Source organism: Electrophorus electricus, chromosome 22 (assembly GCF_041902795.1).
Source record: "Electrophorus electricus isolate QZ-2024a chromosome 22, ASM4190279v1, whole genome shotgun sequence".
NCBI lineage: Eukaryota > Metazoa > Chordata > Actinopteri > Gymnotiformes > Gymnotidae > Electrophorus > Electrophorus electricus.
In genome coordinates, this window is record NC_137518.1 from 7,077,480 (window position 1) to 7,090,000 (window position 12,521).

At 37.4% G+C, this 12,521-nt stretch overlaps 2 protein-coding genes across 4 annotated transcripts in view; both read right to left on the reverse strand.

Annotated features, from left to right (window-relative positions):
• Positions 1-363: 363 nt before the first annotated feature.
• ube2v1 (ubiquitin-conjugating enzyme E2 variant 1) lies at positions 364-4,448 on the reverse strand. Of its 2 annotated transcripts, none has more exons than XM_081705714.1 (4): positions 4,338-4,448; positions 2,891-2,964; positions 1,893-2,018; positions 364-1,047 (listed from the first exon to the last, which is right to left on the reverse strand). In XM_081705714.1, the coding sequence occupies exons 1-4, from the start codon at positions 4,357-4,359 to the stop codon at positions 901-903; spliced, it is 369 nt and encodes a 122-aa protein (XP_081561840.1). In that variant the 5' UTR covers positions 4,360-4,448; the 3' UTR covers positions 364-900. The 2 variants fall into 2 exon arrangements, with proteins under 2 accessions (XP_081561840.1, XP_026857762.1); XM_027001961.3 differs by having other exon boundaries at positions 2,816-2,964; positions 4,338-4,429.
• A 1,563-nt stretch (positions 4,449-6,011) lies between these two features.
• Positions 6,012-12,521, reverse strand: part of LOC113572439 (proto-oncogene tyrosine-protein kinase Src-like) — a 28,006-nt gene continuing 21,496 nt past the window's right edge. For both annotated transcript variants that reach the window (XM_027002017.3, XM_027002018.3), the window contains 5 exons: positions 11,921-12,100; positions 11,701-11,777; positions 11,118-11,271; positions 10,450-10,581; positions 6,012-10,050 (listed from right to left, as the gene is read on the reverse strand). In XM_027002017.3, the coding sequence (XP_026857818.1) occupies positions 9,842-10,050; positions 10,450-10,581; positions 11,118-11,271; positions 11,701-11,777; positions 11,921-12,100 (752 nt within the window). In that variant the 3' untranslated portion in view covers positions 6,012-9,841. The remainder of the gene's footprint in view (positions 10,051-10,449; positions 10,582-11,117; positions 11,272-11,700; positions 11,778-11,920; positions 12,101-12,521) is intronic.

Here is a 12,521-nt window from a genome sequence, read left to right on the forward strand (position 1 = left end):
GCAATTAAAATGCTTGCATCCCTTCCCATCTGATGTATAATAAAGGTAAACAGGGGAGAAGACAACTAATGAACCTGTTGCCACAGCCCAGTTCATCTTAAAGTATAATATTGTTTTTTACAGACAGCAAGACTAGAAAATTGCTGTTTCATAAAGCATTATCATAAATAGCTAAACAATCCCAATCAAAAATACCCAAAGAGGACTGCCAAGAGTTGCTAAATATCCATCCCTTCCAACATCAATTTTAATCTCCATAACAGATGATAAATGTAAACATTTTCATAACCTAATGGCCCTGAATACAATAATTAAGTTAATTCTGTGACCAAATCCATACAGGAACGAGGAGCTGCCAGTAGCTTTAACTTTAAAATGGTGTTTATAAAGGAAAACATTAAATCAAAAATTATCAGTGGCAACCTTCTACACCCAACATGCATTGCCTAATTTTAATTGTAACAAAAATTGGTGGCACTGAGCATTTGAAGAACACAGAACAGAGACTTACACTTAATATCATTTATGTTATTTTTACAATCTGCATGTATAACAAATAAAGACTTAAAAAAGATTAGTAAGATGTACAGTATTTTGTATTGTAATGTCTGGTCTGCATGGTGGCCTGGGCACACCGGTGCATCCACATTTTCTGTGCAATGGGAGCACCCGGCAGCGGAGTGCTCATTGGCAGCTGCAGCGAAGGAACAAGGACATGGCATTTAAGAGAAAGGGCTGATAAAGTCTGAAAAGTCTTGGAAAAGAACAGGAATAATCTGCAAATGTGTTTGCGTGTGTGTGTGTGTGCGTGTGTGTGTGTGTGTGTGTGTGTGTGTACGCGCGTGCGTTTTGAATAGAGAATTTAGAGGTGAAAGGGAGATGAAGGAGTAGCCTCTGTGCTCAGTTGCTATAGATTTGTCCCTCGGGAGGCTGGGGCAGTTTCATGTTCTCCTTGCACATCATGAGTCGCCGGAGCTCCTGCAGGACTACACGGATGCTGTAGGAATTCTGCCACTTTGCCAGGGAGGACACTGCCCGCATGTCAACCTAAGAGAATCCAACAGTCACCAGGAGTGAGGTATTACATGGAGTCATAGCTAACAGGGGCTATCAGCTTTCTCTGGTACTTGCCAAAAACAATGAAAACATTTCAGTGACACAAATGACGAACAAGGAGGTGACTTCGTGCTTAATTTAAATGTTTACTCCAATACAAGTGTATAAAAGTCCTGTTTTAAATGTATTGTGTCTACAGTGAATGCCCTCTGTCAACATGGCTCCAATGGACACAATGATTTGCTCAGTATGAAAACAATGTAAATTATGCGTCATTGCCCTCATTACAACACATCTGAGGCAGAGGCCAATGGGCAAAATGAAGGCAAAATGGGAGGTTCATGGGGTAATTCAGACTGGTCAATGAGAAAGCACTTACCAAAATTACAAAAACAGAATAGCAGAGGCAAGTTTTCAGACCTCTACTAGACACTACTCTTGACAAAACCCTATGGCCACAAGACATTTCATCTTTAATTGTTTTGTGAATCCTTTCTTTCAGTCATTACTTTAGCAGTTACTATGCATTATATGATAGAGATAAAAGCTGACTATTGTATGTCTCATTATACACAGTCTCATGCTGCAAATCGGCTTCTGACATTAAAACATGCACATCTTCGTAGAACCTGCCATCTCTGTAGCGTTGAAAGTTAAAGGCAAATTGTCTCTGAAAACACATTTTCTCCATATTCCAGAGTTCTAACAATATACCTCCTCATTTACTTCCATAGGGCATACACCTAGATGGTAAAATAAAAACAGCAAGAGCCAAAATAAATGTTTATGGGTATTCATACACTGCTTATGCATTTTAATAATAATGCAATACTTACCACACCATTTGAGTTATGCACACCGTTTAAGTTGATCTTGGTCACAAATCGGACAAAAGGAGGAGTCTCTGGGTACTTCGGTCCACATTCCACCCTCAGGCTGTACATCCTGTTCTCATAGATTGTCTGGACATGTATGCAAGAAAAGGTTAATGAAATATGAAAATACTCATAAAAAGGACCCATTAACATAAAATGTGTCAGACAGAACAGAAGCAGCAGTTACCCATGCTTAAAATTAGATGGCCTTATGAAGATATCAAATACTGTTAAAAAGGTCAAGTCATGAACCTGTGTTAACTGACTTCAATCCATAATCAGATGTTAAGATATTCATATACTGAAATAAAAAATATTTCAGCAGTTAAAATTTCACAGGATAGAAACACTTTACAGCTTAACGAATTTTGATGCTTAAAACAAAGCATCAAGTGGGGGGCGGGGTGTCAAAGTGCTGCTCAGCATTACTGATTCAGGATCCTGACAACAGTCCCAACTGGCCCTCATGCTGTCAATGTCTGGTCACTGAAGATGCAACAGCATCTCCCCTATCAAGTCATTATTCAACGCATCATCTGGTCAGGCATGTGGACTGTTACATGATACAGTTCAGTGCTTTGCATTCACGTTCCATGGTGCCATCGTGCCTGGCACTGATGCATTACCTAGGAGGTGTACAAAAACAGGCCTTGTTTGCCTACTCAGAATGGCAGCACTATAAACTATACAGTATAACAATTCAATTTAGCTTTTGTAGTCTGAGAGATGGAAGAAATGAATAAAATATCCATCAAGAAAAAAGGAACATTACATTTGAGACAATTTTACAAACTAAACGATGTGTCCTAAAATCATGACAATGTGACAAAAAAAGGAAAAAAAAAACAAGGTGAGATTATTGGCAGGGGTCCAATAAAACTCACCCTTGGAGGTCCAATTATCATGCCTCTCCAGCGTGTGAGTGTCATGTCCTCATCATCCTCTAGACCCCAACTCACCGTTCCATCACCAACACCTTTCTGGCCCTCCTCCAGCTCTTCCAACAGCCGGAAGTTACGAGGGACTTTGACGCCTAAAACAAATGTATGCAGACTGATGGAACCAAGGACCCAGGATTGTGAAATGGACCGCTGACACTTTAAATGATCTGTGTGCCTAATGATGACAGAAATGATGACCATAAAACTTTGAATCTTTGTTGTTGCTGACAGTAAATAAATATAGAGGAAAATGATTATTACTACATTTAATAGCTATTCACAATTCCTCTGATTGGTACAATCTGTATCTACTACCCGCTGAGTGATCATTTTCCAAACTACTAGGATACCAAGTTATTATGCGGTATCTCACGGGGGCAACGGGTCATTAAGATTCCATCGCATTTGCTTAAGATATTTTCCAAACAATTGTTACAATCGTGATCACGTAACGTAGCTGAATGAATAGGATATAACAATAGGCAAACGAACTACAGCTGCAATGTGATGAAAATGAACCACACGCACTGTGCCGGCAACTTCATATCCAGACATGACATTTTTAATTTTATCATCATCATATTAACCAAAACATTGTCACGTTACTGTGATGAATTGACATCAGATACGTTACTTTATAAGTAAATTCAAAATCGATATTTTCCCAGCTGCACAGTAAATATAATTAGGTAGTAGTGCACACCCTGACTATCGTTAATCAGTAGCGTCAAGCTAGACAAAACGGGTTGTAGATAGCTAACCTATGTATCTAGCTAGCTAGACCTGCGTGCTAGACAACTTAACCCGTTAAAGTTCAAAGTAATATCCTTTCGATTAAAATACATTTTATTACAACAATGAAGGTTTCGGTTTGACACTCAATAGGAACTATGTACGTCTCTATTACCTTGATTATTTAGGAGCCCGCAAAACTAACGGAAAGCATGCATGCAGCTAGGGTTAGCCAAGCTAGCGATACTGTTACCAAGAATGTCCCAGCTCGTTTTGCAGGTTGAGTTGGCGTCTCCGTATCATGACGCTGCAATTGAATAAGTTAGCTAGCTAATTAGCACGTTAGCCAGTTGACCGGGAAAGCGCCAAGAACGCAAAACGCAACGCTTGCTCCAACTACAGTCAAGGGACATATGTTTTAATTGAAACAGTCACAAAAGGTTAGCTAAGAGAAACAGTTTGATTTGTCTTAGGTTAAGTGCCTTGCTATCGCTAATAACATACCCGGCAGAGTAAGCTCAAGCTCAGAAATGAATGCTAGCTAGCTAGCTAGCTAGCTAGCTAACTAATATGATACAATCACGATTCTGCGCAACTTGAAAATGCATTTATTCGCAGCTTATACAAAGAGTTCATTAAAGCAACATATCTGCATATCTGTATCGTCAGCTTTGTATTTTAGGACAAGATTAAGCGAACATTACATGAGTGACACATTTCGAAATTAATTTACCTGATCCGGCGGCCACCGCCATCTTGTCGTTGAGCAGCGGGAACGCGCACGTTCCCTACAATTCGTTTACAGACGCCAGAGGTGCTGCCACAGGTGATGCTGTTGAATCCATTCCGTGTTTGCTTTGCTGTTTGTGAACATCCATTTGGAATTTGATGAGGACGGCATTGAACAGCCCCCAGAGATTATTTACATCGCTCTTGAACACTAGAATGCATACATTAAAACTGTAGAGTATGCATGCATTTTAGGCCTGCTTTATGCTCATATTGAACTTCTTAATTGCCACATTCGGATGTATTTCAATCTTTGAAAGCTTTTAAATTTCAAACTTTTCTAGTTTAATAGTCACCATCTTGTTTTTCTTAGATGGGTTTCCAATTCTGGCTCCACTTACGGTTTCTTCCTCAAGCCAACAGGTTCTCTTTGCTACCTGCAGCCATGACGTCATCATCTGGTGCATGGACTTTGATTCCCGTCGGTTTGCTTGGTGACAGTGTCTGAAAAATAGAGGTTAAGCCAACAGATACAGCATAATTTAAATTCATTTACACGTTTTCATGGGTTCAGTTTTTTATTTTATTCTGTTATTGCCATCAGTTGTGCTGAAGTGGCAACGCTGAAATCTTTTTTCAATTGTGGAACACAGAAGCTCATTCTATGGAACGGGAAGTGGGGGTAGTTGGATTAAGCACACACAAGTGTGATCTTTCAAAACAGATCTACTGACTCAGAGAGATGTAAGTGGCACAATAAAGTTTACTTGCATTGTTGTATAGCAAGGCCACAATTAGCCAAATATTTTAATGTGAACACCTGCCTTTCTTAAAACATTCAGTTTACACATGTACAAACACAAATAGCCTACACTACCTTTGTAAAGCCACTCCCATGGAAGCAAAAGGCATTAAATTGTTTTGATACATTTATTTCTCTCTCTCTCTCCCTCATCCACTCTTATTAGTTTTTGAATTTATCTGAGACTTTTTTCTGCCATGGCCTCATGTCATACCCTGTCTATAAACTGCTCTACTTATTATCAAGTGAACATTTTCTTCTAGTGATTTAATGTGCAAAAATATTAATCGAAAAAAATGATAGTGAGGCATCTATGGAACTTCTAAACTTAAACGTATAGCGCAACATACTTGCTGTACGTATTTTATAAAAAAAAACTCTGCCACAATATTAGTATTCTTTTAAGGTACATAAACACCAAACTGATTTGAGGTTTTAACTAATATGTTTGAGTGTTTTGATGGGATTGTTAAAGGATTCAAGGCATATTTTGTTCATGCAAGTCTGTCTACATAAGCCTGCACATTCTGACATCACAACTCCAGTAATTCTTCACTGGACAGTAATTGTGAGTCATGCAAGACTCAGTTCTAGAATAGGGAAGTTGGAAAATGTGCCAAGCAAGACTTAGTTTTGGAATGGTGAATTGTGTCAAAATGTGGTTGTATTTTGACAGGTGAACGGTTGCGCTCACATACTGTACCTGCACATGCCACAGGAATGTGCAAGGTTTCATGGTGAAGTAGCTGCAAGATTTATTTAAGTGATTATGACTGCCAATTGTAAAAAAAATCTCAACCATCAATGGCATTTTTAAAAGACCCTTTCAAATTACCCCACTAAATTTAAATGAAAACTGGTCAAACACATAGATCTATATTACAAAATGGCCTTGAGTTATTATTTATTGCACATCCACTGATAATGACATACAATTGAACAAGACCCATTTGAACAAACCGATTTGGGGGGGGGAAAAAATACAAAAATTATTTCTTTTCTTACAACTTGGAGGTTAATAATAAAAAATTCAGGCATGGTAGGCCAGTATGCATAGGCTTTGAGAAACACTCATATTTACCATCTTACCAAATATGATTTCAACAACTCAAAAACAACTTAAGTAGTTTTTAAGTAACTGCACAGACACAATGACAGCTAAATGCTTCATGCAGATCTGGAGCAGAAACAACTTGGAGAGCTGATAGTATAAAACATACAATTTCAACCAAAAACATCTGATGCAAACATTGCTTTGCCACACAAAAGCTTCCAATGCTTTGTTCCTCCCTGATCTCAGATTTTACAGAAAGAGGCAATTGACAATTTAATGATCTTTTCACATTCAGCATCTCCATCACTGAATCAGTGAAAAGAAGAAGAGGTACTACGTTATCCATGTTGGCCTCCTGTTATAAGCAAGAAAAGCAACAATACATTACACGGTGAATTAAAAAAAGAACCAAGTTATGTTGCTCCCTTCAAAACCAGGTGAATGATAAATAGTTAATTTAGATGATGATACCTGAGAACAATAAAATAAATTAATGTATGGCATGGATAATGAGTAAAGAAGAAAAGGTATTTTTGCTCTTCCACAGAAAAAAAATGGAAGTGAACATTATGAATGTGGGATTTGTATATAGTTAGGGTTTCCAAACCAGACCTTGACAGTTTAAATCTATGGTCTTATGTCTCTATGGCCAAGTTGAAATGCCTCATGTCATTATTGCTATAGTTTTTTAATTGAAGTTGTTAGTTTATCATAGATACAACATGGATGCTGTCAAAATTGGGAAATGCTGAGGAATAAAACATAAATACGAACACATAATGTGAAGAAAATTGTGAGCAAGAGATTTAGTTTGGTTTGGCTACAATTAATTACAGCTAACCAAATGTGGCAATTATTAAAAATATCTCAGCTTTGACCAAAGGGATAAATGCAATAAACATCATAACCAACAAAAAAAGTCATAAAACAGAACTGCAACAAACATCATAACCAACAAAATGATTTCTTAAAAAGTAAAAATGCTCCTGCCTAAATTTCACATTGCATCACTATAATCAATAATGATTACAGGATGAGAATATTTATAAAGTAGCTGTTTGTTAGTAATTAGCACAATGTCCACAACATGCACAGTCCTAAAACTAGGTAAGCTAAATGGATACATCAGAAACCTTACACCATTCCATGAGTCAACATTTCACATATGAAAAAAACCTTCACCACACACAAAAGAAAAAAAAAAGCAATAAGTCAAATCTTATTAAACAATACTCATATTAAAATCTTTTTTGACAACTCAAAAAGATAATAAACAGATAATAAACTGCTTGATTAATGATTTTCAAAATTATGAGTAACAGAAATGGCATTATAATACATACTTAAATAGCAGTTAAAGTATATATGGCTTTCTTTAACAATAGGTTTTGTGATCAAGTTCCCCCCCCCCACACACACACACATGTTGTCAGTAGTTTAACTATTAGTTTAAGTCAGTGTGAAAATATGGGCATCATAATAAGAACATTATTATAAGCAATATGGCATTAAATCTTGTAGTTTAAGGGATTTATAAAAAGCTCAAACATGAATAAGTTGAATACATATTCTGTAAGGACCTCATAATACACTTGCTAGGTTAGTTTCCAGCATAATATGTCTTAAATCATACCAAATGTTTTTAGCTCACTTAGTAATTTGTTTTATGTAAAAACAATACAAAATTTTACCTTTTAAGGATTTGTATGAGAATGATTATTAGTGCACATACATATGCCAATTAGTACATAGTAACACTGTGGTAAAAATGTGCACACAGATGGAATAAAAAGCTAGCCCTATTAGCGTTTTTGCTCAGCTGAAATGATAGTCCCCGCCCCTCCAAATTTATTTACATTTTTTTTTAACCAAAAAGTCAGATTAGATTTACATCTATCAAAATAAACAAACTTTTTTTGCGAGGGAATTTCATCCACTATACCATCATTATATCATTTCATTAATATTGTACTCTATGAATAAAAAAATTCTTCTGGACTGGAGGGTGAAAAAAACCCACTCAGGCTGCCTTGCATTTTCAAAATACACAACCTTGTCAGAGGTAACCCTTCTTTAAGACTCCACAGCCTACGAATTCCAGGCAACATCTTTTACTACTCATTGTTTACCACACTGTTCTAGACTGACATCCATGCAGTTCTGCTTTCTAATATAATTAGAAGAAATTCCAACAGTATCCCAAAATACATATGAAGAAATGTATAATCCCTTGGGAGGAAATTAGGATTCATTTCCTGAAAGAAAAAAACAAAAAACAAAACAAAAACACACTTCTGAAACTCCTACTTAATAACCACACATTGCAGAGTGCTTTATATGACCTGTTTTACTATTTTCGTTTCATGCTTATAACAAAAATATCAGCCATACAAGTCATTTTCAAAGGGTCGATCTTTAATCTGTGTCAAAATATAGTAGCTTGCGGTCCTATTTAAATACTTTTAAAAGTGTTTAGTATGACAAAGCCAATTTTATGGTCTGCACTTTAATGTGTGATGAAGCCACAACATGTAGTAAGGCATATTAAGTATAGTACAAAATAACTATGCATTTGTTTTAACACTCATTAGCAACCGAACTGAACGTAATTATCTTCTGTAAACATAAACAATGTCTGGAGTTTGAATTCCATTACAGAGCCTCCTGTATATATCTCAAATTTGTCATAGGAAATATCTGTATTTGTTATAGGAACAAAAATGTCTGTTCTGGGTAAAAATGTACAAAGTTTTAGAAAATTTGATACAAAAAAGATTCTAACATTTATGAACCAAGCAAATTACAAATCTGCAATATTACCCCAAAACTCTGCTGTAACAATCTTATAAGAGCTCATAAACATAAGATTATATGCAACGAAGATTATTTTAAAATAAATACCCTATTACATTGAAAAAAAACCTTTTTCTTTCAGACATCTGATTTTTTTTAAAATAGTGCAACCTAGTACATTTTATTTGTTCATTCAAGAGGGCATCAATAAATCATAGCCAATTTGCTGTGTCCAGGCACACATGCTAGTGTCACGGTTGGTTTTGTGGCTTAATTTTTTTTTAACTGAACACAAAACAAAAAACCTTTTAGGTTTTGTGGTATAAAAAGACCTGCCCCATAATAATAAGTACAACAGCTCTTTCATTTAAAAGTACAATGAAAAAGAGTTACACTGCGTAATACCATAAAATGCAATAAGTGATCACTCCTAGTTCTGGTAGAACTAGGACTGGGTGAAGAAAAAATGGATGGAAAAAAAATTCAAGAAAGGAAAGAGGAAAGTGACAGAGAAGTGGATCGATCCTTTGGCACCTTGGGCATGTGGCAGTACTCTGCTGTGTGAAAAATTAAAGTCGTACCATTTGGCTATCCTCCACCCACCCACACATACACACACTTACATTTCATAAATGATGTAAGGAAGCTTCATGTCCCCCCTTTTCTTCAATACACAAACTTGTGCACAGAGGAACATACCCACACATTTGGAGTTCAGTCCCCCTCAAAACACAAATGCATAATCTTCATACACGATAGAAAGATTTTCTGTGACCCCCCTCGTATTCTAACACAAACCTGTGTGCAGATGCACATACCCACAGTTTCGAGGCCCTTCCACCGATGACACCAGAAATTCCTAGAGGTTTTCCCCAGGCTGGTACTGGGGTTCAGTAGAGGTAAAATAGTCCTCCAGGAAGCCCTGCAGGTACTCGAAGGTTGGTCGCTCCTCAGCCTCCTTACGCCAGCAGCTAAGCATGAGCTCATGCATGGAGCTCGGGCACTCTGCCGGGCATGGCATGCGGTACCCACGCTCCACCTGGTCAAGGACCTCCCTATTCACCATTCCTGGAGGGATTGGAAAAAGATATCTGTGTGATTATGACTGCAAATTAATTTTCAAACAGTGGATTATTACTGCAGGTCTCATAATGGAATACTTCACTCCAAAATAGAATGTATTCCAACTAGGCAATATTCCACTTTATGAAATAAGAATGAGGCATTGGAATATTGGTAAAACTGACATCTTAGCATAGTCATATTCATAGCATATTATAAGATGGATGTCACCTGGTGGAAGTATTCAGTTTCACCAAGAGTCATGCTTTGATAAAAACTTATTTTTTACAAGGTCTTATATAAAGCCTCATATAGTAACCTTGCTATTTCAAACTAGTTCTAATTACTGTTTATTTATCTACATGTTATGAGTTCTGTAAGGAGAAGACTGGACTTTTATTTGACCTGGGTATGGAACTCGCCCTTTGGTGGCCAGCTCAGTGAGTAATATGCCAAAAGACCAGACGTCCGATTTGATCGTGAAGCGGCCATAAAGGGCCGCCTCTGGAGCTGTCCATTTTATGGGAAACTTGGCACCTTGGATAAAGAAGACAGAGTGACACCAGTCATGCTAAACTTGCATATGCAGTTGTTGGGTGAATAAGGGAAAAAATGTAAATGAAAGCAAATAAAGCCTGGATAAAACACAATCATAAAGGGCCAGAATCCAGCACACACCAGACATTTCCCAACCTCAAATATACTTAATTCAGATTATTATCGGATTTATCAATGAGAAAACAAGGAAATCACTGGACTGTTCTGGACTCTGGTTATTCAAGCAGAGCTGGGCACTCCAGGTGTAAAGTACGGCTCAGATTACAATGTTTAACATCTAACTTTTCTGATACTATTTCTTTCCAGACAACCAACTGTTGAGAGTGAAATGGGGCAGACAAATTGGTAAATAAGTTTAGATTTTCCAACATGAATTAATAAAAGGACTTAAACAGCCATTATCAATCAGAAAGCGATTACCAGAACAAATAAATTACAATGTCATAGTGTTGTGACAGTATTGATATTATGCAGTAAACACTTGGATGGTATGGAAAGGCACTCTGAGTCCTTACCCTGTCTGGCAGTGTACTCGTTGTCTTCAATGAGCCTCGCCAGTCCAAAGTCAGCCACCTTGCATACCAGGTTGTTGCCGACAAGAATGTTAGCTGCTCTTAGGTCTCTATGCACATAGTTCATCCTTTCAACATATGCCATGCCAGCAGCAATCTGAAAGAGAGGGAGCGAGCGGGGGAGGGGGGGATCCTGTGACAAAATCCAAATGCAAAGGACATCCTTAACCATGCAGTGCAGAAACCATATGTTCCAAATTCCCTCATAAACATGGTACATATTTTGTGGGTGGGATCTTGTTGCGTTTTCAGTTCTGCTATATTAAGAACTGGCCTGCTAATGAAAGTGATAGTTCTATGATGGACTTTAATCTGATGCACAGCAAGGGTGAAGCTCCCTTAACTGACCAGCTGTAGTGCTTCACTGACACTATATTACATCAGTCATAAAGAATTATTATTAACTGTGGTTTATAGAATAAACCTATAAATTATTTTTTATAAAGACAACTGTAAAATACTGGCAATCATGATTAAAGTGCAATCAAAAACACTCTCTTGTAACACTAATGTTACTATGTTGTACCTGAGAAGCCATATCAACCAACTGTGGAAGTCGCAAATACTTTTGCTTCACCCCTTTAAGGAAGTCAAGCAGGCTACCTGTAGTGGAACATCAGGTATAGATTACTGACTGGACCTAGCACATGCAGCTTACATATACATTAAAATGTTCACTGATAAATCCTGACAGTCATACACAAATCATACAGAAATCATACAGAAGGGCACTTTAATCGTCAGACCTTGACTCATGTATTCTGTAACAATATAAATGGGTTCTTGTGAGACGACAGCATAGAGCTGGACCAGCTTCTCGTGTCGGAGTTTCTTCATGACCTGGGCCTCCTGAAGGAAGGCTTCAGGGGACATGGTCCCTGGTTTCAGTGTCTTGATGGCCACTTGTGTGGTCTCATTCCAGGTACCTGGGGGAGCAAAGGAAGAAATTTTCAGAGAATTCACTGGTCAACTCACGTTTTCCCAATTCTCACTTACCAGGTATTTTTAACTATAGGGAATGAAATTAATGCATTTCTCTGCTTTTATAAGTGTGCTGTTCATGTGATAGAATACTAACATAAAAAGTATTAACATGTTAGAATTAGTGGTATTATCAACACTAGAGTGCTGGACTGTGTACAGTGGTCAGGTAAGCACTTAGAGGGAATGTCAGCTTTTTTGAATTATAATGGGACACACTGTGTATCAAAAACTTACAATGTAACTCCTCTGAATCTGTAACCACCTGTGATGGAAATCATTTCATACATGAATTTCACCAATGTGTACATGTGAACCTTGCAGATGCTCAACAGTTAAGGGAGGCAAGGATGCAGTAAGCTAGCT